General features: G+C 41.9%; 1 protein-coding gene across 2 annotated transcripts in view; it reads left to right on the top strand.

Annotated features, from left to right (window-relative positions):
- The window catches only part of LOC116387469 (neurocan core protein-like), a 38,065-nt gene that overhangs the window by 8,270 nt on the left and 8,621 nt on the right, over window positions 1-21,174 (top strand). Inside the window, exons 2-13 of one of the 2 annotated variants that reach the window (XM_031854592.1) lie at window positions 3,138-3,217; window positions 6,829-7,032; window positions 7,938-8,120; window positions 8,633-8,807; window positions 10,045-10,172; window positions 10,651-10,935; window positions 11,786-11,929; window positions 12,072-12,161; window positions 12,248-12,405; window positions 12,503-12,662; window positions 15,511-16,725; window positions 20,327-20,443. In XM_031854592.1, coding sequence (XP_031710452.1) covers window positions 3,145-3,217; window positions 6,829-7,032; window positions 7,938-8,120; window positions 8,633-8,807; window positions 10,045-10,172; window positions 10,651-10,935; window positions 11,786-11,929; window positions 12,072-12,161; window positions 12,248-12,405; window positions 12,503-12,662; window positions 15,511-16,725; window positions 20,327-20,443 — 2,932 coding nt within the window. In that variant the 5' untranslated portion in view covers window positions 3,138-3,144. The remainder of the gene's footprint in view (window positions 1-3,137; window positions 3,218-6,828; window positions 7,033-7,937; window positions 8,121-8,632; window positions 8,808-10,044; window positions 10,173-10,650; window positions 10,936-11,785; window positions 11,930-12,071; window positions 12,162-12,247; window positions 12,406-12,502; window positions 12,663-15,510; window positions 16,726-20,326; window positions 20,444-21,174) is intronic. The other variant, XM_031854593.1, reaches the window with a different exon arrangement.

Genomic DNA, 21,174 nt, shown 5'->3' with positions numbered 1-21,174 from the left:
CACACACACACACACACACACACACACACACACACACACACACACACTTTAATGTAGCATGATGGAAGCATTGTAAGAATAATGCTGTGCTTGCGAACACGATTTATCAGCTGACATGACGTGTTCCACACTTTTCACGTTTTTTTCTTTAAGCTATTTTCCCACCAGCTGCAGAACCGAAGGAGATTTGGGTCGAGGGGCCCGTCTTGCCTGCGTCACGACGAACATGAGGCCAGTTGGTCTCCTGCTTCAACAGATTGACAGCTTAGCGCTGAGCCGTAATGTGGGACTGCCAGCCTCGTCTGTTAGCTCTCTTTGGATCTCTGTCACTCCGCTCGTCGTCTCTTACAATGAGCTGAGAATGCGTCCTATTCAGACAGCATCGTGGAAATGTGTCGGGTGGACATTCACATTGAAGTTTACTGAAGCATTTTAGAGACTTCTGGCTCTTTTCTCCTCAAGACACAGCTGTGCCTGTGAAAGTGAAGAGTGGCTTTTTAGAGGGAGGCGTTCACGACATCTGATGTCTCCTCCTTAACAAAAGGTGGTACTGGTTAGTATGCGGCCGGTGTGATTGGCTGGCCAGTGCACTGTATGTTGTAAATCCCTTCTGGTAAAACTTTGAAAGGCGGCTATCTATAGAGCACACACAGCGTTATATGTTGTATAGCATCCATAGAGATGTCATAGGCTGAACTCTGTATTCTGTTGCTGTGGATAGTGGCTGCTGGGCCCCTGCCAGTCCCTGGCCCTCCAATACAACACTCTCTAACGCTCTCTCTTACAAGACTGGGCAAACTCCTCGATGTCATGACCCTCTCCAAGCCTTTAGAAATATTTTGTCACCCACCCAGCTAGCTCCACCAATGGTTCAGGCCTTCAACATGCAGAGAGTCCAACAGCTCAACCCCAATCTGTCACAGCCCATCACAGGGTCCTAACCCACCTTCAGAAATTGGATGCCTCAAAGTGTGTGGCACAGTGGGGTCCCACCCGCACCAGAATCCCCCCTTTTCCAAGAGTCCAGACATCAACTTGATTGCCCACCATTTAAAAATCACTCAACAAATTGTTGTTTAATGGCAGTATAGTTTGGCAGGCGTCACATGGCGCTTTACTTATCTGCGAGGAATGTTTTGCTTTGCCTCACATGCTCCAGTTTTATACGGTTGAAGGTTTTACTGAGCTTTCACATGGTCAGAGAAGAGAGCGACCATTATTCCTGTAATTTATAAGGGGTTGAACTGGTGTTGCGTAATCTTCTCTCTGAGCATCAGTTGCTGTTACCTTGGTGAATTGAAAGAGGTCTTTTGCTTTCCAGGATAAATTAATACTTAACTCTAGACAGTCCAAACATGTTGGATTCATTTCTGCTCCAGCTACTTAAAATTCTTCATATGGTCTATTGCAAGCCTCTGTTGATGATGCCTTTGTAGTCAGGAAGGTATAAAGAACCAATATTTTGTAAATACATCATTTGGATTTATTTATGTTGCTTAGCTCCCCTTAATCAGCATTATAATACAAAGCTTGTTTTCTTCAAACAACTCTCTTCTTCATTTAATACCAGTACGGGGCAATAAAGCTCTGTCTCAGGCGTCTCTCCATTGAGCTGAGAAGCTTTGGGCCCTGAGCCAAATCCTCTGGCAATGTCAACAGCTCATTTCTGATGTGTGGTAGGATTCCCTCTATGCTGTGCAGTAGGAATGCACCAGAATCACTTTTTTCACTGTGGTGTGCTCAAACGTAATCCATTTTCTTACTTCAAGAGTGGTTCTCTTAAGAATCATGATTCTGCATTTGATGTATCACTCTGTGATCAGACTTAACACCGTCTGATGGCCAGTTTCCACCAGGTATAAGACCAGTACTGGATGACAATGTTGTATTAGTTAAATAGACAGTGGTAGCTCAGGCAGAGAGGGTGAAAAATGTAAATATATGTGGACAAAGACTGTCTAAATGGAAAGCACTAAATACAAGTCCGTCAACTGGCCTCTAAGTGCCCTTAAATATGCAATATTGTTTATTTCTTTTTTACATTATAACACCAATAAATACAATGGACATGATACATTATCCGTCCCTGTCTGTGATACAGTGTGCATGCTACTAAATCACCTCATTTGCCTGAGATCGGCTTTTCAAGGATTCAATGTTCAAGGCAATGTTGGGGTACTTTATTTTATAGGTGTGGCCACAGTGCAATGACTCCCAATAGATAGGATGAAAACAAAATAAAGTACAAGTAATCTGCTCATTCAAAAACCTTGTGAAGGTCAGCATTCGTTTTTGTGTATGTAAGATGTCATGCTGCTTCTTTACCACCTGTAAAAGTCACTTTCATAGTGGACGGTCAGCTCTTCAAGATGAGTGGCATGTATTTGTGCGTGTATGTGAACATCACCAACAGAGTTAGAAGAAGGCAGTACTTTGGTTTTGAGTTGGTCTAATTGGTTTTGAAAAGGTTTTTGTAAACCAAGCTGGGGAGCTTTGTACTGGCAATCTGCCATTCAATCACCAAACTGTTTTCACCTGACAGAATATGGACTGTATTTATATCACACTTTTACCCAAAGCAGTTTACAATTTCTCTCACATTCACCCCCCCCCCACACACACACACACACACACACACACATACGTACATATATACACGGAATTTAGAAGTTTCATTGACAGAAAATACCACATAGATCTAATTCAGTACAGAAGGTTCTGTACATGACTGTACGTCCGATGTTGGGAATTATTGACCAAAATATTTTTGATGTTTTTTGGTACGATCATGCAGCTTTATGGCAGTAAAACAGACTTCATGTTATGCTAATCTACATTATGTTCAGCTGTTTTATTCACATGGCAGACTCACATCATTCTTTCTTACTGTTTGTAAACAAACACACATTGTATGCATGTTGATGCTGAGGGTGACAGCACTGGACACAGATGCATGCACAGATGAATTATCTTATTGTATGACTATGGATGAAGAAATACTTTTTGATGATAATATGCTTACATTAAGGAAGATGGAGATTCTTACAACTCAAATAGCTGCAGCTAAACTGAAAGATAAACAAATATTTGCAGTACATAAACCTTTACATTTCTACCCTGTCTCTCTCTCTCTGCAGGTCCAGGATGGCCCTCAGTCTGTGTGCCGCTGGGCAGCAGATCCTCCTTGCCCTGATGCTGCTGCTCTATTTAAGCTCGGGTAAGTTGTCTTCCTCCTAAATTGTTGCATCTCTGTGTGCTACAGAAATTCACCAGCAGTTTATGATCTGAAGGAAAAAAATTTGACAAATTAATGTTGGCACACAAGTAAAAAGAAAGAGGGAAGGAGCAGCTGGACCAGAATATGTAAAAAACATCAGTTCCCACATACATTTTCCATAGACATGAATACACAAGACAGGTCTGCACTAATTTGAGTGTTGTAAGTAAGAGCTGACATGCTGAGGATGTTTTCAGACACGCTCGGTGGGACTGAGCTGGAACACCTCCAAGCCCATTTCTGTAAGTTTAGTCGACCATCTGTTCCATTACAACTATGCATAAAATTCCCAATTATGGAACAAAAAGACAAAACATCTCAGAGCCGCAGGTTTGAGGCCCCACGTGCAGTCTGCTGACTGCCTGCGGTAAAGATAAGTTCCTCTCCTTAATTACTTTTCCTGCAATTGGCATGCAAGATAGCTGTTTAGTGTGGATTTTCATTACAAGAAGAAACTGCATCACTTATTTCCAAAATTGAAACAAAAAAACAATACCTTAATGGTCATTATGCTCTGGCTGCAGAAAGTTATTACTCCACACAGTCATGTTTTTGTTTTTGCTGCACAAGCGCCGGCCTCCAAAAGTAAACAAAATAATCCAAGTACTACTAAAAAAAAAACTAAAAAAAGATTGGAACCTGCTATTACTCCAAGATACAAGACAACATTCTTAAGTTGTAAAAGCTGTTAAAACATTGATATTATTTTACTTTTGAATCAGTAATTTTCAAGTTCATCACCACAAAGTTGCCCTCAAGCAGTCAACAAAGTACCACAATATACCAAACTGGGACATCTGGATCACAGAGTTTACTGTGTGAGCTGTGATGATGGACAGCTGGCAAGCAATGTACCAGGTTAATGATACATACTGCGTATCCATCTGCTCTGTAACGTGTAGTGCACAATATATTCAGTCTGCTAACAAGAACAAGTGGAGTTTAAAGCTGTTTGTTTTGGATTTAATCACGTTTTGACCTTGGCAACTCTTGATGCTATCACAACTCTGTGGCAGATGCCCATCGCTAGAGAATATCTGGTAAATACATGCTCGCCTGATATTTCCTGACTTCGTGAGTTGATAAGAATCACCTGAATAAGCCAGTTATCAGTAACATAGGTTGTGGGATACAAAATGCCACAAGAGATACAGTGCACCAGTTGTGTACAGCTACATTTTCTGCAGTTGAAGGAGCCTCCTAAATGTGATCATATTATCAATCTGATGTACACGTTTCCTCTGCTTAAAGGAGTTGGTCCACATTTTGGGATAAAAAAACATTTATGTGCTTTCCTGAGAGTTAGATTAGGTCATTGATAGATCTCTCATGTCTGTACGGTAAACATGAAACTACCGCGCCAGCAACCAGTCAGCTTAGCTTAGCATAAATACTCTTGAACCGAATAAATGGTGGAACAATATTGATTACTTTACACAACAAAGAAATATTTGTTTTTTTCTGTGCTTTTCAAAACACGCTAAGGAAGTCTGTTAGATGCAATTAAAGCTCCAGGAATAGTTAGAAGACCTTTAGTTCAGATTTTCAGTCACTCTTTCCTACATTCATGCTCATCATTTTAAATATAGACCTACCACATGAGTCGCTGTGGTAGTATTAATTAGTATGTCCTTATTACATGTTTGTAAGCAATATTATTCTAAGCATGAAATCATCAAATTTATTGAGCCAGCACAATCAGTTCTGTTTATTAAACACTGTCATTGGCCTTGAAAGCCTCCTTGCAGTTTGTCTTTATTGGACAGCTCACTGGACTCTAGAGGAGGACTCACAGCAATAAGAAAAGGCATCTGTTAATGATAGAGAGTGTCCTTTCATGTCACTTCCAGATCTCTCTTCCTCCTTTTAGGTTGTATTTCTTTTGTCCCATCTGTCACCACCATGTTACAGGGCATACTTGTCATCCAAAGTCTCTCAATTTGCTCCATTCAGTTTCTTAGACTCCTTCTTATCCTCCATCCTCATCTTTGATTTTCCCTATTATTTACTCTCTTCCCCCATCCCTCTCTCATTCCTGCTCCCTGTCTTGTTCTGGCTCTCCTGCTTTTCGCTGGTATTTGTTATTCTGAGATTACATCTGATTTGGGGGGAAGGCGGCGGAGGCGGCGGAGGCAGAGAGAGATGCTCTCGGGGGGTTCAGCTTGTGAAAGCAGTCCAATCTAAATGCAGATGCAAATATCTTTTGAAGGATTTAATTCCACCATGTGCAATATTCCAAATAAGGCATTTCTTTTTGTTTTGTTACACAGCACCTCTTGTTACGCTCATATTAGTTTTCTACACATTGGTGCTTTTCACTAATGGTGAGGATTTGAATGAAGAGGACCACAAAAGAAAACAATTGTGAAAATCCTTATTAAGCTTTGTAATTATGTCTTTTGCCTTTTCGTCTTCTTATGTGCCAGAGACGATCGCGCCTCACCAGCACGTTCTCCTCCCATCTCGTCACATACTGATGCTTGGTCAGGACTATGGCATCACTTTCTAATGCACACAGCATACAGCTCAGTATGACAGCATCAACTAACTCACTATAAATTATAAATGATTATAAATTATTTGTTTTTGATCGTTGTTTTTAAAAAAAAAAAAAATTAGCAACAAATGCATTTTAATTGAAGGTCCTTTAGTTGTTTCCACTGCATCGCACAATCTTCATGGAAATAGATAGAGTATGATCAGTCATCATGGCAATAACTCGCTTTTCCTTAAAATTACATTTTGAGGAAATTACTTTATAGAAAAGGTCTTTATTATGTTTAAGAAAATTACAATTTCTACCTTTTAGATAGATAGACACTTTATTCATCCTGCAAGGGGACATTTGTTAAAGATTTTATAACATATTCTTGCTCGGTATGTGACGGTCAGGTGCACGCAGGTTAAAGCCACAAAAAGGCAGGATTTGGTTTGCAGATAATGTCTGTACAGGTGATCCTGTTGTCATGGTTACATTGAACCTGCATGTCATGGCAACCAGACAGAGTGAGTTGCTGATATCAATCTGCGTTACCAAGAAATTGCCGCACACGGTGACATTGACTTTACATTGATGCTTCTCTTGCATGAAATTACTTTCAATCAATTAGTTTGAGTGACAGCTGCAGTCATTTATGTGAACGCGGAGAGAGAAAACATAGGTTAGAGGTAAGTACGTTGTAATTTGGAGCCTGTGAGCCACTGTTGTAACTTGTGTGTCTTTGTACTCTTGTCTATGTGTATATAATTGTCTGTGAGAGGATCCTTATAATAGGTCAGCGCTATGTTCGTCTGCTGGAATGAGTGTGAACTTGCTAATGAACCCCAGAGGACTTGTTACTGTAGCAGGCACCTTGGTTAGAAGCTAGAGAACAGCCGACACTTTCTTTGTATAGAATACTGTTTGTCATTTACCCTATAATCAAACACCAGCCTTATTCATATCTGTCAGAAAGTGTATTGCTCATTGTTTTCTTCCCTTGCAACATACCCTCCAACATATTTACTTGCATAATGTAACGATGTCCTGTTCTCTTGTTCGTCCTCTGTAGGTGCAGCCTCCTCCATAGTGAACATGCGTAGGATCACACATCCTACTGTACAACAAACGCTGGCAGGCAACGCCGTCCTCCCCTGTTTCTTCACCCTTCAGACCAGCTCCTTCAGCCAGCCTTCCCACCTCCTGTGGACTCGCATCAGGGCACCAGCAAAAGGAGAGGGTGCTCCTCTGGAGCAGATTGTGCTCTCTGCTAAAGGTAACACAGAGACACGATGACGTGGTCTAGCTGTTAATTATTATAGTGGGTCACTCTACTTCTCTCAGTCAGATAACATTTCTTAGAATGCTTAGAAAGTGCACGTAAAAGGTGCTCAATATTTCCATATTAATAGTAAAATGTCATCGTTAAACGTCACCTGATTTAATGAACCTATTTAATGAATTAATCTGAAGGCCTCACAAGTAAAACAAATGACCAAGAACTGACAAAAGAAGCTCCTGGAATTAAAGTGAGATAAATCTTCGAAGTAGAGATTTTCCGCTGTACTTGTAAATGCTCCAAACCTCCCTGAGTGGAAGGATTTTTAGCAATGTCATTGCTGGCACAGATTGAAGTCATCTATATCAGGCCCCTTGAAAGACTTGGTGTCATTCAGTTCATTGTTTTGGTTTTACAACCAGCAAATTTACTGTTTTGGTTCAGTCTCACCGCTAATCAACCTGGGTTTCAAATGTAGAAGGCAGCTGTTTTCAGTGAAAAGGCTCTAAAAAGTTTACTTTAAATGGAACCTCACAAACTAAATAAAATTGTTGATACAATTTTAAAGTTTTTGAAAACGTTTGATATTCTTTCTTCTACAATGCCAAATGTTAATGACAAATAAAGAAACTCTTAAAGGTAAAGTCAAAAATGAAAAAAACTGAGCTACTCTGCTGTGATCAAAGTGATCAAACCACACCATTCAAGTGTTGAATTTTGATTGGTCCACAAAAGTATGTGACATCACATTGTTCCAAATGAGCCCCGCCGTCCTCCAACCAGTGGGAAAAGCAAAAACAAAAGTACAAAAGTTGTTTGTGGGAAATTTATGCTTTATCGCTCAAATCTGCAGGATGCCAATAGACACTTATAATGAAGAAACCTCTCTTTCTCTGCCAAAGGTGATGTAATCAAGGTGAATAAGGCTTTCAGTGGCCGCGTCACGCTGCCAGGATACACTGCCAACCCTCTGAATGCTACCATGGAGATCTCCAGCCTCCGGACCAACGACTCGGGCACTTACCGCTGTCAGGTTGTCCTGGGTAACGAATATGAGCGAGACACGGTGCCCCTGGTGGTCTCCGGTAAGTGCAGCAGCCGCTCATTGTGAGAAAAGTTTAGTGCCCTAACTCCCTTAAGGACACATTTTGTGTTTTATTGCATTCCAGGATTGCTAATCAGTTAGATAATGGTAGCCTGAAAACAGGAGCTCTGCCAACCTTTCTCAGCTTTTTTGTTTAATTAAACATTAATAACATTGATTCACCATATCAATATCAAAATGACTGACTTAATTAATGTAGCCCGCTGCTCTCTGTGTCTGTGTTGTTTTTTATCTAGTTTTTCACTCGAGTGATTGTGTAATTCTTTTAGTTAAAGAGTTTAGACTGAATACCAATGATCACTTTTCTGTGTGCCCATCTGTGAAGTTTCAGCTGAAACTCGCATAGTATTAGATCGATCTGTTTGTGGCCACAATAACATGTTTACTGATTACCTCCCACTGATTTATTGGTTTTAAACTCGGCTGTGTTGGTGTATCTCTTAAATAAATTCACATCCATCTCATCACATGTCCCTGCGTGTACCTGTATAGGTCTGGTGTTTCACTACCAGGCTCCCAGCACCAGATACGCCCTCTCATTTGCCGATGCTCAGCGGGCCTGCCAGGAAAACTCGGCTGAGATGGCCACACCGGCCCAGCTGTGGGCAGCGCACTCTGACGGCTTTGCCAGCTGTGCAGCCGGCTGGTTGGATGATCAGACTGTCCGGTGAGGAGACGTTCAATAACTTCCTTCTGTTTGTCACCTCACCCTTGTTGCTTACTAGTTGTTCCGCTTTATATCAGGGCTGCAACTAACAATTATAGTCAGTAGCGATTGATCTGCAGAATATTTTCTCAATTGATTGATTAGTCCAGGTTTTCATAAACAAATTACTTTTTTTGCTGAACCTTGGATATTTAATGGAACCCATTCATTTAAAAAACATTGTTTAAAGGAATAGTTCAACACATTTATTTCTTGAGTTAGATGAGAAGAATGAAAATACTCTCACATTTGTATGGTTAATATAAAGCTAACATGTTAGCGAAGCTTAGCAAGACTGGCTGGAAACCGGTGGAAATAGTGTGCAAGTAGATGATTTTTATCTTTAGACAGAGCCAGATCCCCCTGTCTCCAGTCTTTATGCTAAGCTAAGCTAACTGGCTGCTAGTGGTCAACCCGTTCTCACTCCCAACATGTCAAATAACGCAGCTTGGTCTCTGCTGCTCGGCCTTTGACACCGTAACTCATTGAGGGGAGGTGGATGGATGTCTAACAAACACAGGACTTATAGGACGCCGCTGTATGTGTCCCGTGCGAAACCAAAAGTTAACGTTGACATTTTGTGACGTGTCGCTAGTCAGTCAAGGTCAGCCACGCTCTTTTCCTAAAGTGGTTTTGTAGCCTAAATCTAAATTCCTGTAAAAAGTTTATTTTGTAACAAGCAAATATTGACCCAGAGTGGGACAACGACCTTCATAGTTTGAAGCTTAGTGCCACTGACCGAGCTGCATTTTTTGATGCAATGTTGTGTGTTGGAGAAATTTATCATACCGTTCTTAGTTATAACTTGTATCACTAAACCTGCATATAATCTTAACCCTCTTCCCATATAATATGAAGACATTTGCTTTGTTTCGTGTACAGTTTGTTCATCTACTGTCAATTAATATTCAGTTCTTCTGTTTTGTAACTTCATCTGCTTCAGATTCATGTTCTTCTTTTTTGCTGCTGATTGTATTTCAATTTATTTTAATCTCTTGCCCTTTAAAAGAGATTAATAATTCGAATTTATTCTTAACTGACATTTAAAGTCTTGAAAATGAGAACAAACACTTTGATATGTGAGCTGAGATAATGTTCATACGGGAAAATGTCCACAAGACCTTGTCACTTATTTCCTATAATTTGTCAAATAAAAGGTTCGTTCCCGTTTATGATGCCCGCATGGTTTTCTTCACAGCTATTCGGTCCAGTTGCCAGGGCTTGGTTGCTATGGACACAAGGAGTACTCAGCTGGAGTGAGGAACTATGGGAAGAGGGACCCCAAAGAACTGTTTGATGTGTACTGTTTGGCAAAAGAACTGGATGGTATACACACACACACACACACACACACACACACACACACACACACATGCACACAAAACACATAAAAATAGCACCACACATCATATTCTGCTGCAATATTAAAGGACCGGTGAGAATCTTTTCATTATTTTTAAAGTTCAATAAAGTGAAAAACCAAAGAAACTTGCTTTTGCAACCAATATTAATCCACGGTTGAAAGTAATACATTCATCAATTACACCTGTCTGAGCAACCTTTGCTTAAAATCAAGCCTTTTAAAAAAATGAAACTATATACATTTGTTCTGTTTTTAAATATTTACGTCTAGATAACATAACAAAGACATAATATCACCATCCTTATCCTTTACATACCAATATAATTATTATGTGTGATGTCAACATGTAATTTCAGTGCTCAACCCATGCAAGTGTTTTCCCGCTAGAAATCCGACAGACGTCCTCTTGACAAGTTCATGTCTCATGTCTCCGTACTCCAGGTGAAGTCTTTCACTCCGCAGTCCCGGGCAGGCTGTCTCTGCCGTCGGCATCAGACCGCTGTGTGTCCCTCGGCGGGCAGCTGGCCACAGTGGGACAGCTTTATCTGGCCTGGAAGGCCGGCCTGGACAGCTGCGCACCGGGCTGGTTGTCTGATGGCAGCGTGCGCTACCCGGTGACCTTGCCTCGCCCGGACTGTGGAGGGAGCCAGCCAGGAGTCCACACCGTCGCACCCAACAGCACTGCGGACAACACCACCATGCTATATGATGCGTACTGCTACAGAGGTACCTTAAGATATATATATACACACACAGACATATACATATATATACAGTGAATGTACAGAATAATCTCAATGATCATAACCATATGAAATAATGCTTCACATCAACATTAAATTGAAATGTGTGCAGGCTGAAACATTACAATATGGATACATGTTATGGCTGCCACGTTTTCGCTGCATTATCATGGCCAAAACAATTCACCTGAACAATATCATTGCTAAATCTATAGAACATTTAAAATAAACAAATAATGCTATCAGTTCAAATTCATATTCATCTTTAACTTTGTTTATTGAGCATTTCGTGTCTTTTGTTGGCAAATGAATTACACTCAAAATACGAGTGTAGGTGGAGAAAGACTCTTATAATAGTATATAATACATCATATATATATGATTTAAGAGGTGCTGCAGTATTTACGTTATATCATCATATGTGTATTATTCACATGATGTCAATATTTCATTTTTTAAATATCCTGCTTGTCATCAATACCGGTCTATTGCGACAATCCTTAAGCACTCTTAACAGAGGTGTTGATGTTACTGTGGAAGCTTTGAGTGCAATTAGTTACAATCACAGTAAATGTCATTGGCACTGTTGTAGCTATGGCAACAATAATGTCTTATGTGATCTATCACACGGTCACATGTTTGTCTGCTGGATTGAGAGAGAAAAAGAGAACAGGATGTGTTGAAGTTAAAGAAGCTCAGCTTGTGTTCTCTGTGTTGACTGATATTGGCCAATTTCCGCAAAATTAAAACACAGCAAACTTTTTGGTCCAACTTCGTAAGATCCTTCAACAATAGCCATGTGAACGAGCAAATCTCCTCAACGTTTTTCTCAGGCAAAGTGGAGAATTCAGGCTCCATCTCTCAGATCTACACCTCCCTGTGGAAGCCCTGGAGCTACCTCGCAGGCTTAAGTGATGCTGACTCCACAAGGACGGGCAGTCCAGACGCGACTACACAGCAAACCACCACTACCGGAGGTTTCACATTTCTCTACCTTGAGCAGATCTGTAACAGCATGGACCAGCTGATTAATCAGAGGATCAACCATCCAATCCGTAAACACAAATAGAGTAGGACTGTACTTACAATAGCTATGTTTTTGCAAACTCATCCTTGCAGGGTCCACAGATGCCGGTGATGTTTCACCATCAAACTGGACAGGATCGATTGAACTAGAAGACGTGGCCTCCGTCCGCAGCACTGAAGCATGTAAGGCTGCTTTCTAATATTGAATCGATTATTGATCGCAACAGAATGTAGATGTTTGCTTATAATCCGACTGATTGTGTCCTCAGCCTCAGACCCCTGGTCCTCAGAATCTTCAGGGTCATTTGTGACCCTCCGGCTGATCCCAGGACAGAACCTCTTAGACTGGGGAGAGCCGCTGGAGCCTGGCCCCGACTCTGAGGAGTTTCTCCGACCGCCGGTCAACCCTACTCCTGCTGACAAGAAGGTGGGTCCTGGTTCAAGCTTTTATTTTGAAATTTAACAAACAAGAATAGCATCACTGGGTCAGCTAACTTTCCGTGCGTCCACTTTATATTTTTAAGGTGATCTCAAAGATCATCAAGTCCATTTGGAAGCCTTGGAACTACCTGGCGGGGACTGGAGATGAGGAAGGAACCCAAGCACCAAGACAAGCAGGGGAAGACGAAATGGCCACGAAAAAGACAGATGATGGGTCAAATTCATCCAGTGCAGCATCACCAAGTGAGTGGACTTATATAACTTGTATGGTCGATCATCTAGACTAGAGTAACCTCCCTGAGAGAGCTTATGAGTGAATACATCTCTGAAAAGAGGATAACGGAGGAAAATCTGTAAAAAAGCAAAACAGAAATTAAGTCAATTCAGTTGACACAACTGACATCTTTGAGTATACTACATTTTTTAACTTTTCCAGTGTTAACACAATCCAGTACACCTTATTATTAGCACAGTAAGCAGTCTGGAAAGGACCACGGTCACAGATTTTGAGTTATAAAGCAACCAGGCTTGACGGCAGTGTATAATTATGAGCATGTACAGTATTCTGAACATATTGCTGTTGAGGCAGTAATTGGTCTGTGATGTTGGGGAAACACAACAGGATGGTACATTAATTGCAGTACAAGGAAGCCCCAGGAATGAAGATCATTAGAGAAACACAGAATGAATAAGGCGTAACTGGGAGAGCAGACGCCTTGCAGTGAGGAGAACAAAAGGAGTGTGTCCAGCATCACCTCTTTCTTTGTATGAAAAGTATTGTATAAATAAAGTGACATACATTGTATGTATATATAAAACTTCCAAAAAGGAAGCGCTGGTGTTTCCTCACTTACTGCCCCCCCCCCCCCCCCCCCGGCAAGCCTCCTCGCTCCTCAAGATGGATTTTAGGAATTGAGACGTCCTTCAAGATGGAGCACTGACAATGATTTCCGGGTCACAAGCTGGAGGAACGAGGCACAAAATCGAGAAATGAGAAAAGCCCCAGGTGTGACAGCTGACGAGCTCCAGCTGGGATTTCCCTAGTATTGGGATACAATATAAATAGTTAAAAAAAAAAAATTGTTGGTACGAATAAAATGGTAACACAAACAAACGCTAGTATAAACACTGATATTTATCTGATCAGCTTAATAAGAAAGGAATTACTCATACCCAAATGAGCAGGACATTTATTTAAAAGTCTCCTATCAGGGCTTTAGATGTAGTATTATTATAATTATATTATTTTATTCGATAACATGTGAAAATAATGTATACTTTTTGTATTTTTAAACTGACCATTACTTAGCAATAAAGCTAGAAGTTTTAGGGAAGACAAAGGTAATGAGTCCTGTATTTCATAAATCTGTGGTGATTTATTTCAAAATTATTGAAGACTACTTTGTACAAAATGCAGCAGCTAGGCTCTTCACTAAGGCTGTAGATCTCATATCACTCCTAGCCTTGCTGCATTGGCCGCCAGTCAAGTTCAGGACTGATTTAAGATTATTTTAATCACTTATAAGAGACTCCTTGGCCGAGCCCTGTCAACGTCTCCGAGTCACTAAATCCTTACACCGCCGAGCGTCCACTTAGGTTGTCCAACCAAAACCTGTTGGCTATACCCTTGCCAAACGCGAAATCGATAAACATCTAGAAAAGTTGGCTTTTCTATCATTTCATATCATTTCATATCATTTCATTTTTCTATAATATATATGTGGGGTTAATAGTTGCTGTATACTTTGTGTGTTCTTAAGTGTATTTGCTTTTTCTTGTATTTTGTGTTTTCTTTGTTACTCTAAGCACTTTGTGTTTAAAAAAGGTGCTATGTGAATACAGTCTTACTTACTTACTTACACTGGAGGGGTACAGATGTTAACAAATTAAGGAAAAAGCTAACTACATTGATCCAGAATAACTATGGGGTACATTTGTGTTTTTACTTCGGGACAAACTGTAGACTACAGACTTTATGTTACTGTGTATGTTGTAAAGTAGGCCTACGACATTGAATCGGGTGCAATACTGTACTTAAAGCGGTCTTCAGAAGCCTGAGGTGGTTCAGCTTTATGTGGATTGACGCTGCTGTTACACAAGATGAGTTTCATTACAGTAGAGTTATGATGAGGTTTCTACATTAAATCAGGTCTCTTTCAAAGAGAGAGATGATGGAAAAAGAGTTAAATCCAACTCATCAAACTGTAGGCTACTCCTCTTTCCTGTCTCTGGGTGCAGCAGGTTTATCTGTATGTGATTTTATGAGGATGAAAGTGGTTTCCAAATGGCAGGCATCCATTTAGTGTTTGTTAAAACTGTGTTACAGAGTTGTTGATTTAATTCTGAGGCTGTGGTGGTCTTTAGTTTCACTCTGTTTCACCTGACTGCATTTGTTTTTGTCTTAATGTGGGTGCAGAGAGGTTTTAAACCTTCACCTACGTCTGTGTTGTCTTTGTCATTTGTTTATTTGTTGTAGTTAACAGTGGCTGTTTTAAATAAACTGTTCCTTTAAGTGTCAAGTCGAACATGCCTGAGCTTTCAGGAAAAATAAATGGCATTTAATCTGCTGTAATTACAACTTCAAGTCAGAAGTTACTCTGATATGACATGAACACGGCGTTATGTTATGTTAGGCTCACAGTGCTGAATGTTGTGTGTTTCAAACAAGCACTTTCTGCTGATTGGCAGTGAGACAGGTGAGTAATGAAATGTTTGCCATTGCTTATCGATCGCTACTGTGTTCAGTGGTCATATCCCTGTGACAATAATGCATACATACTGTATTGGGAAATGTTCAGACATTTATTTTAAATGTTTTTCTTTACAGTGTTCACAGAGGTTTGCTAGCTGACCTCATTGAAGTGTAGACGGTGCTGGTACAGTGATAGAGGAAAAACAGCTGACGGACAGCTCAGACAGCTTAGAAGTGTTGGTTTTGTCTCCCTTGGCAAAGCAAAGTGAATCCATAAGAAGATTTTTGCTTTGTTAGTCACTCTTGGCTTTGTTTTTTGCAGTATTCTCTCTGTCTGCAAAATTGGACCCCTGACTTCACGCGTTCTTTTCTTTTTTATTTGTTTTGTGCCCTCTGCAGGTTTGTTTTCCTGGGGCAGTTCATGGTTCAACAGCACCACAAGGGAAAATTCTACACCACCCAGTAAAGAATCTCCCACTCGTCTGGCATCTACTTTGGCCGCCTCCAGTAACTCTATGACTACAGAGAGCACCAAGAGCTGGGAGACTTCAGATACGCACACGTCCACCGCCTCCAGCTCTGCACCCGGAATCACCTCATCCAAAGGGGAGACATGGGTCCGTGTTGAATCAGCGACCACAACCCAGCCGGGTGACAAGAGGGAGGAGACGGTAACCTCCAGAGGCAGCGGTAGAGGAGGCAGAGGAAGAGGGAAGAAGAACAGAGGGGAGGACAGGAACAGGGGAGAAGAGAAGGGGAGAGGAGAGGATAAAGGGAAAGGAGAAGAAGAGGGGAGTGGAGAAATCACTGGAGCAGAAGCAAAAGGGGAGATACAAGTTTCACGTCGACCAGCTGGAACAAGCAAACCAAGAGAAAGATCCAGAGAACGATCTAGAGACAGGGGTCACAGGAAGGGACAGTCCACCACTACCGCTTCTACCACTACTACTGCTAGTCCTCTGGAGCTCACAGTGATGACCACAACTGGGTCGGAAAGGGCTGACTTATCTACATCTGAATCCCCGTCCACCTCACCGGCAAAAATCCCATCCCCATCAAGCTTACCAGATCCATACCAAACCCTCTCCTCATCTCCATCACCTTTGTCCTCTGTTACTGCGTCCCCATCTCCCTCCTCCCAACCATCCCCATCTCAATCCCTGTTTGAATCCCAATCCCAATCTCCATCCCCATCCCCGTCTAGTCCATCTTCCTCCTCCCCATCCCCGTCTAGTCCATCTTCCTCCTCCCCATCCCCATCTCCACCCACTTCCTCACCTTCATCCAATTCCCAAACCCCATCCCTCTCGACCTCACCATCATCCCCCCGTTCCCCATTTCAAACTGCCGGATCAGGAGACCCAGCTCCATCTACTCGCTCAGACATCCAGGACAGCTCCACTAAGTCCCTGACATCGTCCCACTGGATCCCAGTGGAGAAAGCACTTCTGAACAGCTCTCTGGATCATCCTCCATTACTGTCGGGACCCCCAGATGTGGAGGAGCCTGCTTGGTCTCACGCTGTGGGGTCAGGGGCCCTGTTACCTGGCAACATGGAGGAGGAGAGCAGCAGAGGCGGAGTCAACATCAGTACCGTAACTCTCAGCCCAACAGGTTAGCGTTGTATGCCTGTTTTCAGATGTTTTGTCATCCATGTATCTGTATATTCATTGTAATTAATTGATATTATTCTACAAAAAACCCAATTTTGATTTAATAGGCTTCAGTGATAATTCAGATTTTATGCAATGTGGGTCTTATTTTTGTAGTTTTGACCACCGCTTCTATTGCCAATAGTAAGAATGTGTAAACCATATTGCTTTTCTGCAAAGATGCTAAGATAGCTGTTGATTTTTTAAATTTCTCCAAATCAGAGTTTGGCTACTTGTTGAAGGATGAAATGTATATTTCTTGCGGAGTATTTTGATGAAAAGATCGATCTAGCCCGGCGCAGTCTGAAAGTAACAAAATCTATATCCACCACCGGTCAAGAAATGGATCGGCACATACCCCTGTTAGGCTTTGCACCACGAATAAGGGCATCTGCAAATCACACTGTGCTTATTCTATATTGAACAACAACACGGAGGCACCTACGGTCCGAAACCACGACGGTTTGCTAGCTACTCCATTTAGCCTTGACAAAGGCAGCACGTGAGATCTACTCCCTCTGTTCTTACCTTTCACAATAAATGCCCTTGAAATATTCCCTGTGTAACTGTTTACCAGAGGAAACTCAAATTCACTCAGTATCTTACGGTAGCTCAGGCTATCCAACAGTTTGCCTCAGACAGACTGTCAGGCGCTGCTGTAGGTCAATAGGATCTAGTTGGTCCCCTGCCTACGCAAATCTATGAGAACATTTTGTTGAAAACAGTTTCAAATATGCACCGCTGCTGGTATGAATAACTTTGATGCAAAATATCCACAGCCGAGTATTTTGCATTTTTGTGTTTATTTGTCACGGCCTCCATGCGTAAAGATGAATTGATGGTGTGACTGTTTGTGTGTCTTGCTTGCTCACACTTGGGTGCATCAATGTGCCTACATGTCTCAGGATTTACTTTGGTAGGTTCACTGTTATCATAACTGATAGGAAATGAAGGCAGATGAAAGTAAGACCCGAGTTGTAAATATGTAAGTATGCTTTAATATTGCCTTTTCATTTCCTCCCCTGACCTCGCCACTGGCATATTTATTCAAAAAACTCAGTGTTTATTCCCTTGGCTACACACCTTTTATTCCCACCAGAAGCAGAGACCACATTCCCGCCACCACACAATCTGTTGATTAAGTCTGCAGCTCATGTATTTCTCAGTGAAGCTCCTGGCTGGCCACCTGGTTTACTTATTTTTTTGATAATGATAATAAGAGCTCACACAGAGAACATATATCACCTGGCGGCCATCATCCTATCACACATTTCTTTATGGTGATTTATTTTACTCCCTGTGAAAGCGGCTCATGTCTGTGGCAGATATGGCTCAGCTCGAGTATGAGAGTGGAAAACAGCTGCAAAATGTATCGACAAGAAGCCGAGGGCAACCATCTGGGCTTCTGGTGTACAGTATGAGGGTTGATTGATTGACTGACACCCTGGAGTCATGCAGGCAGAAGGCCATAAACACACTAACACACAGTGATATCTTTGCTACACAAACAGGAGAAGTGGATGGATGCACTTGAGATTCAACCACAATAGTGGCTTCCATCTCTCTCTCTCTCTCTCTCTCTCTCTCTCTCTCTCTCTCTCTCTCTCTCTCTCTCTCTCTCTCTCGTCTCCAGTTCAGTCCCTTGTGGTTGGGTTTCATGGTGGTGGTCAGTATTTTCTCTCCTGACTGGATCAAGGAGCACTTCATCAGTCAGTTAAATCAATGAGGACAGAAAAAAAAGAAGCCTTGGGTTAGATTCAAGGACCTTCAGGAGCAAAGCAAATTGATCAAAGCAAAAACAAACACATTCAGACACACAAGGATTCAACACAATGCAGTCACCTTTCTTTCCATTTTCTGATCTTTTTTAAAAACAGAGACAGTGACATTTTTATCACAGCATCTTTCTGTTACACTTAAATTGCAGATGGTTTCTTGTTCTTCTTCCTCTTCGTGCTTCCCTGCACTCACAGAAATGCCAACGCCCTGTGAGGTTTAAATTGCTTATCGGAAAATCATATTTCCAAAGTGAACCATATTTCCACTGTAGCTTTTATTACTCGAAGCAAAGGCTACGTGTGATGTGTGGATTAATACTTTAAGGTATCCCAACGTTGCCTCTGCCACTTATCATCTTCCTGTGCTGTTTCTGTAAACTTATTAGTTGGATTTAGCTGTTGCCAGCTTATTGTTGTTGTTTGTGCCGGTGGTGTCGGCCGCTGTGCAAAGCGAGGGACAGTCCACTCTGTCAACTCCTTCTACCGACTTCTATTGATTTTTCTGCACCACTCGCTTTAATGAACGGCCAATCGCACAGAGTTTATCTTTCACACACACACACATGCTGTAGTAAATCTGCTTGTCATAACAGTTGGGATTTGTCAAGGCGTGCCATGACCTTGACTGACGCGGAGGGTGCGAGTGAACGTCGGCCTGGACTGATGTACATGATTGGAAATGCATGGCTGGTTTTAGCACCTGACTTCAGCAGAATGCAAACCAAGAGCAGAGGATTGGCTCATGGCAAAACTCAACATAAATCTATGGAAGCTATTGAGAAATCTTGCTCTTTTGATTGAAAACCCTTCTTTTTATTATTTTTTTATCCGTCAACATTTATTTTGCCCAACACAGCAGCCGACATCATGATAATTCAGAGGATGTGAGCTGTCGATATCTGCCTCTGGGTAGTTATTGGACAGGATCAGCCTCAAGGCTAATCACAGCCACATTTTCGCTCTTCGTACCGTGTAAACACAAACACACAAACCTACACACATACACACTGTCAACCTCATACACACCACCCCCTCCTAAGCAGTCCTCGGTGTCAGAGAGAGCTGGCAGAACAAAGACTCCCACAGCTGAGCTTTTGCGGCCAGGATGAACGAGTGGTGGTTTCCAAAGACCTTAAGTTGCTATAATGAGCGGCTCGGGGGAGAAACACGTGGTAGTGTGTCAATTGATATGGAAATGTGTAATTGTGGAAGGAGACCACACACACGCACACATTTAGGGGGTGAATAGCGGGGCCGAGGCCCTCAGCGGGAGGTCTGCTCATTTCTGTTGAGGATGGCTAATGTCTGAAGTTCTCACGCTGCCCACTATGCTCGGTGGACTGAGCCAAGTCCTCGCTTTCCATATGGTAACCATGACAACTGTGGCTGTGAGGCGATGGCGAGGTTGAGGCTCTCTGGCTTCTGATCCCTTTGAAAAGAGACAGAGTGTGAAATGGATATGCTTGTGTGTTATAACCGCTAGTTTTGACTAAGCTGCATAGCATATTTTTTTCTGAGTCATGCCTTTTTGCTTTTCATTTAAAATTCTAGAAGTGGTGAGAGTGGAAAATTGTGTTAAAACCATCTGACTTCAGAAGATCACCATGGACATAAATATTTAAGCTTTATTCAGCTGGTGAGCTTCGATACACATGTTTTGTCCTCGGCCAAAATTTATCCCATCTACACACAGAAAAAGCATTCTCCTGTACAGTATCACCAATCAACTCCCTCATTTTGAATCCCAACATTCCCCTCCTCCCTCCATCCGTCTGTCTCTTGTAGACGAGTTGGATCCCTGCGTGACAAACCCGTGTCTGCACGGAGGAAAGTGCCTCCCGCAGGGAACGGGCTACAGCTGCTACTGCCCACAAGGATACACTGGGGAGAACTGTGAGATTGGTGAGTGATGCCTACACAAACACACACTCATACACGCACACATCCCACACAAGCACACACACACATGCAAGTATCCACACATAGTCACGATAATGTCAGCCCTGCCTTAATACATATTGACGTAAGGCTCTCCAATGGCCTATTGGCAGGTCAAAGGTCGAGCTGTGCGTCACAGTGAGGGAGGACTTATAATGGGGGCTGGGGTCAAAGGTTATAATCAGACCTTCGACAGCAGGGCGATGATATTGGTCCTTCACTGTCAAACTATTGGGAGCTTTCACTGCCGAGGTTCTTCTTTACAAACTAAATTCCTGTAGTAGTAGTCACATGGAGCAAAGAAATAAGTATCTGCTTACAGTCAGTTCATTTTTTGAGCTCAATTGATTTCTTGTCCCTGCAAAAATACCTAACGGTTAAAGGATTTCTACAAAAATAAATAAATTGTTCCTCACCCGAAGGCCTTTATGCCCAACAAACTTCGCAGAAATCCATTCACAGAATTTGATGATATGTTGCTGACAGAAGCAGCAACTAACAGAGGAAGGAGGACATATATCATTGTTCAGGTACAAAGATGGCTGAGAGGTGCTGATCACTGTCGTTTGTGGTTACACCTTCAGAGGTTAGAGATAAGATTCATTTTACTACAGGAGGTCAGGGCCAGCAGACACACAACCTATTGTGACCTGCATGAACTGCAAGACAAAGAGGGACTGACAGAATCTACATTC

Source organism: Anarrhichthys ocellatus, unplaced genomic scaffold, assembly GCF_004355925.1.
Source record: "Anarrhichthys ocellatus isolate YVR2014 unplaced genomic scaffold, GSC_Weel_1.0 scaffold15, whole genome shotgun sequence".
Classification (NCBI taxonomy): domain Eukaryota; kingdom Metazoa; phylum Chordata; class Actinopteri; order Perciformes; family Anarhichadidae; genus Anarrhichthys; species Anarrhichthys ocellatus.
Note: the sequence above shows the minus strand (reverse complement) of the source record. Positions and strands in the feature narration are given on the sequence as shown.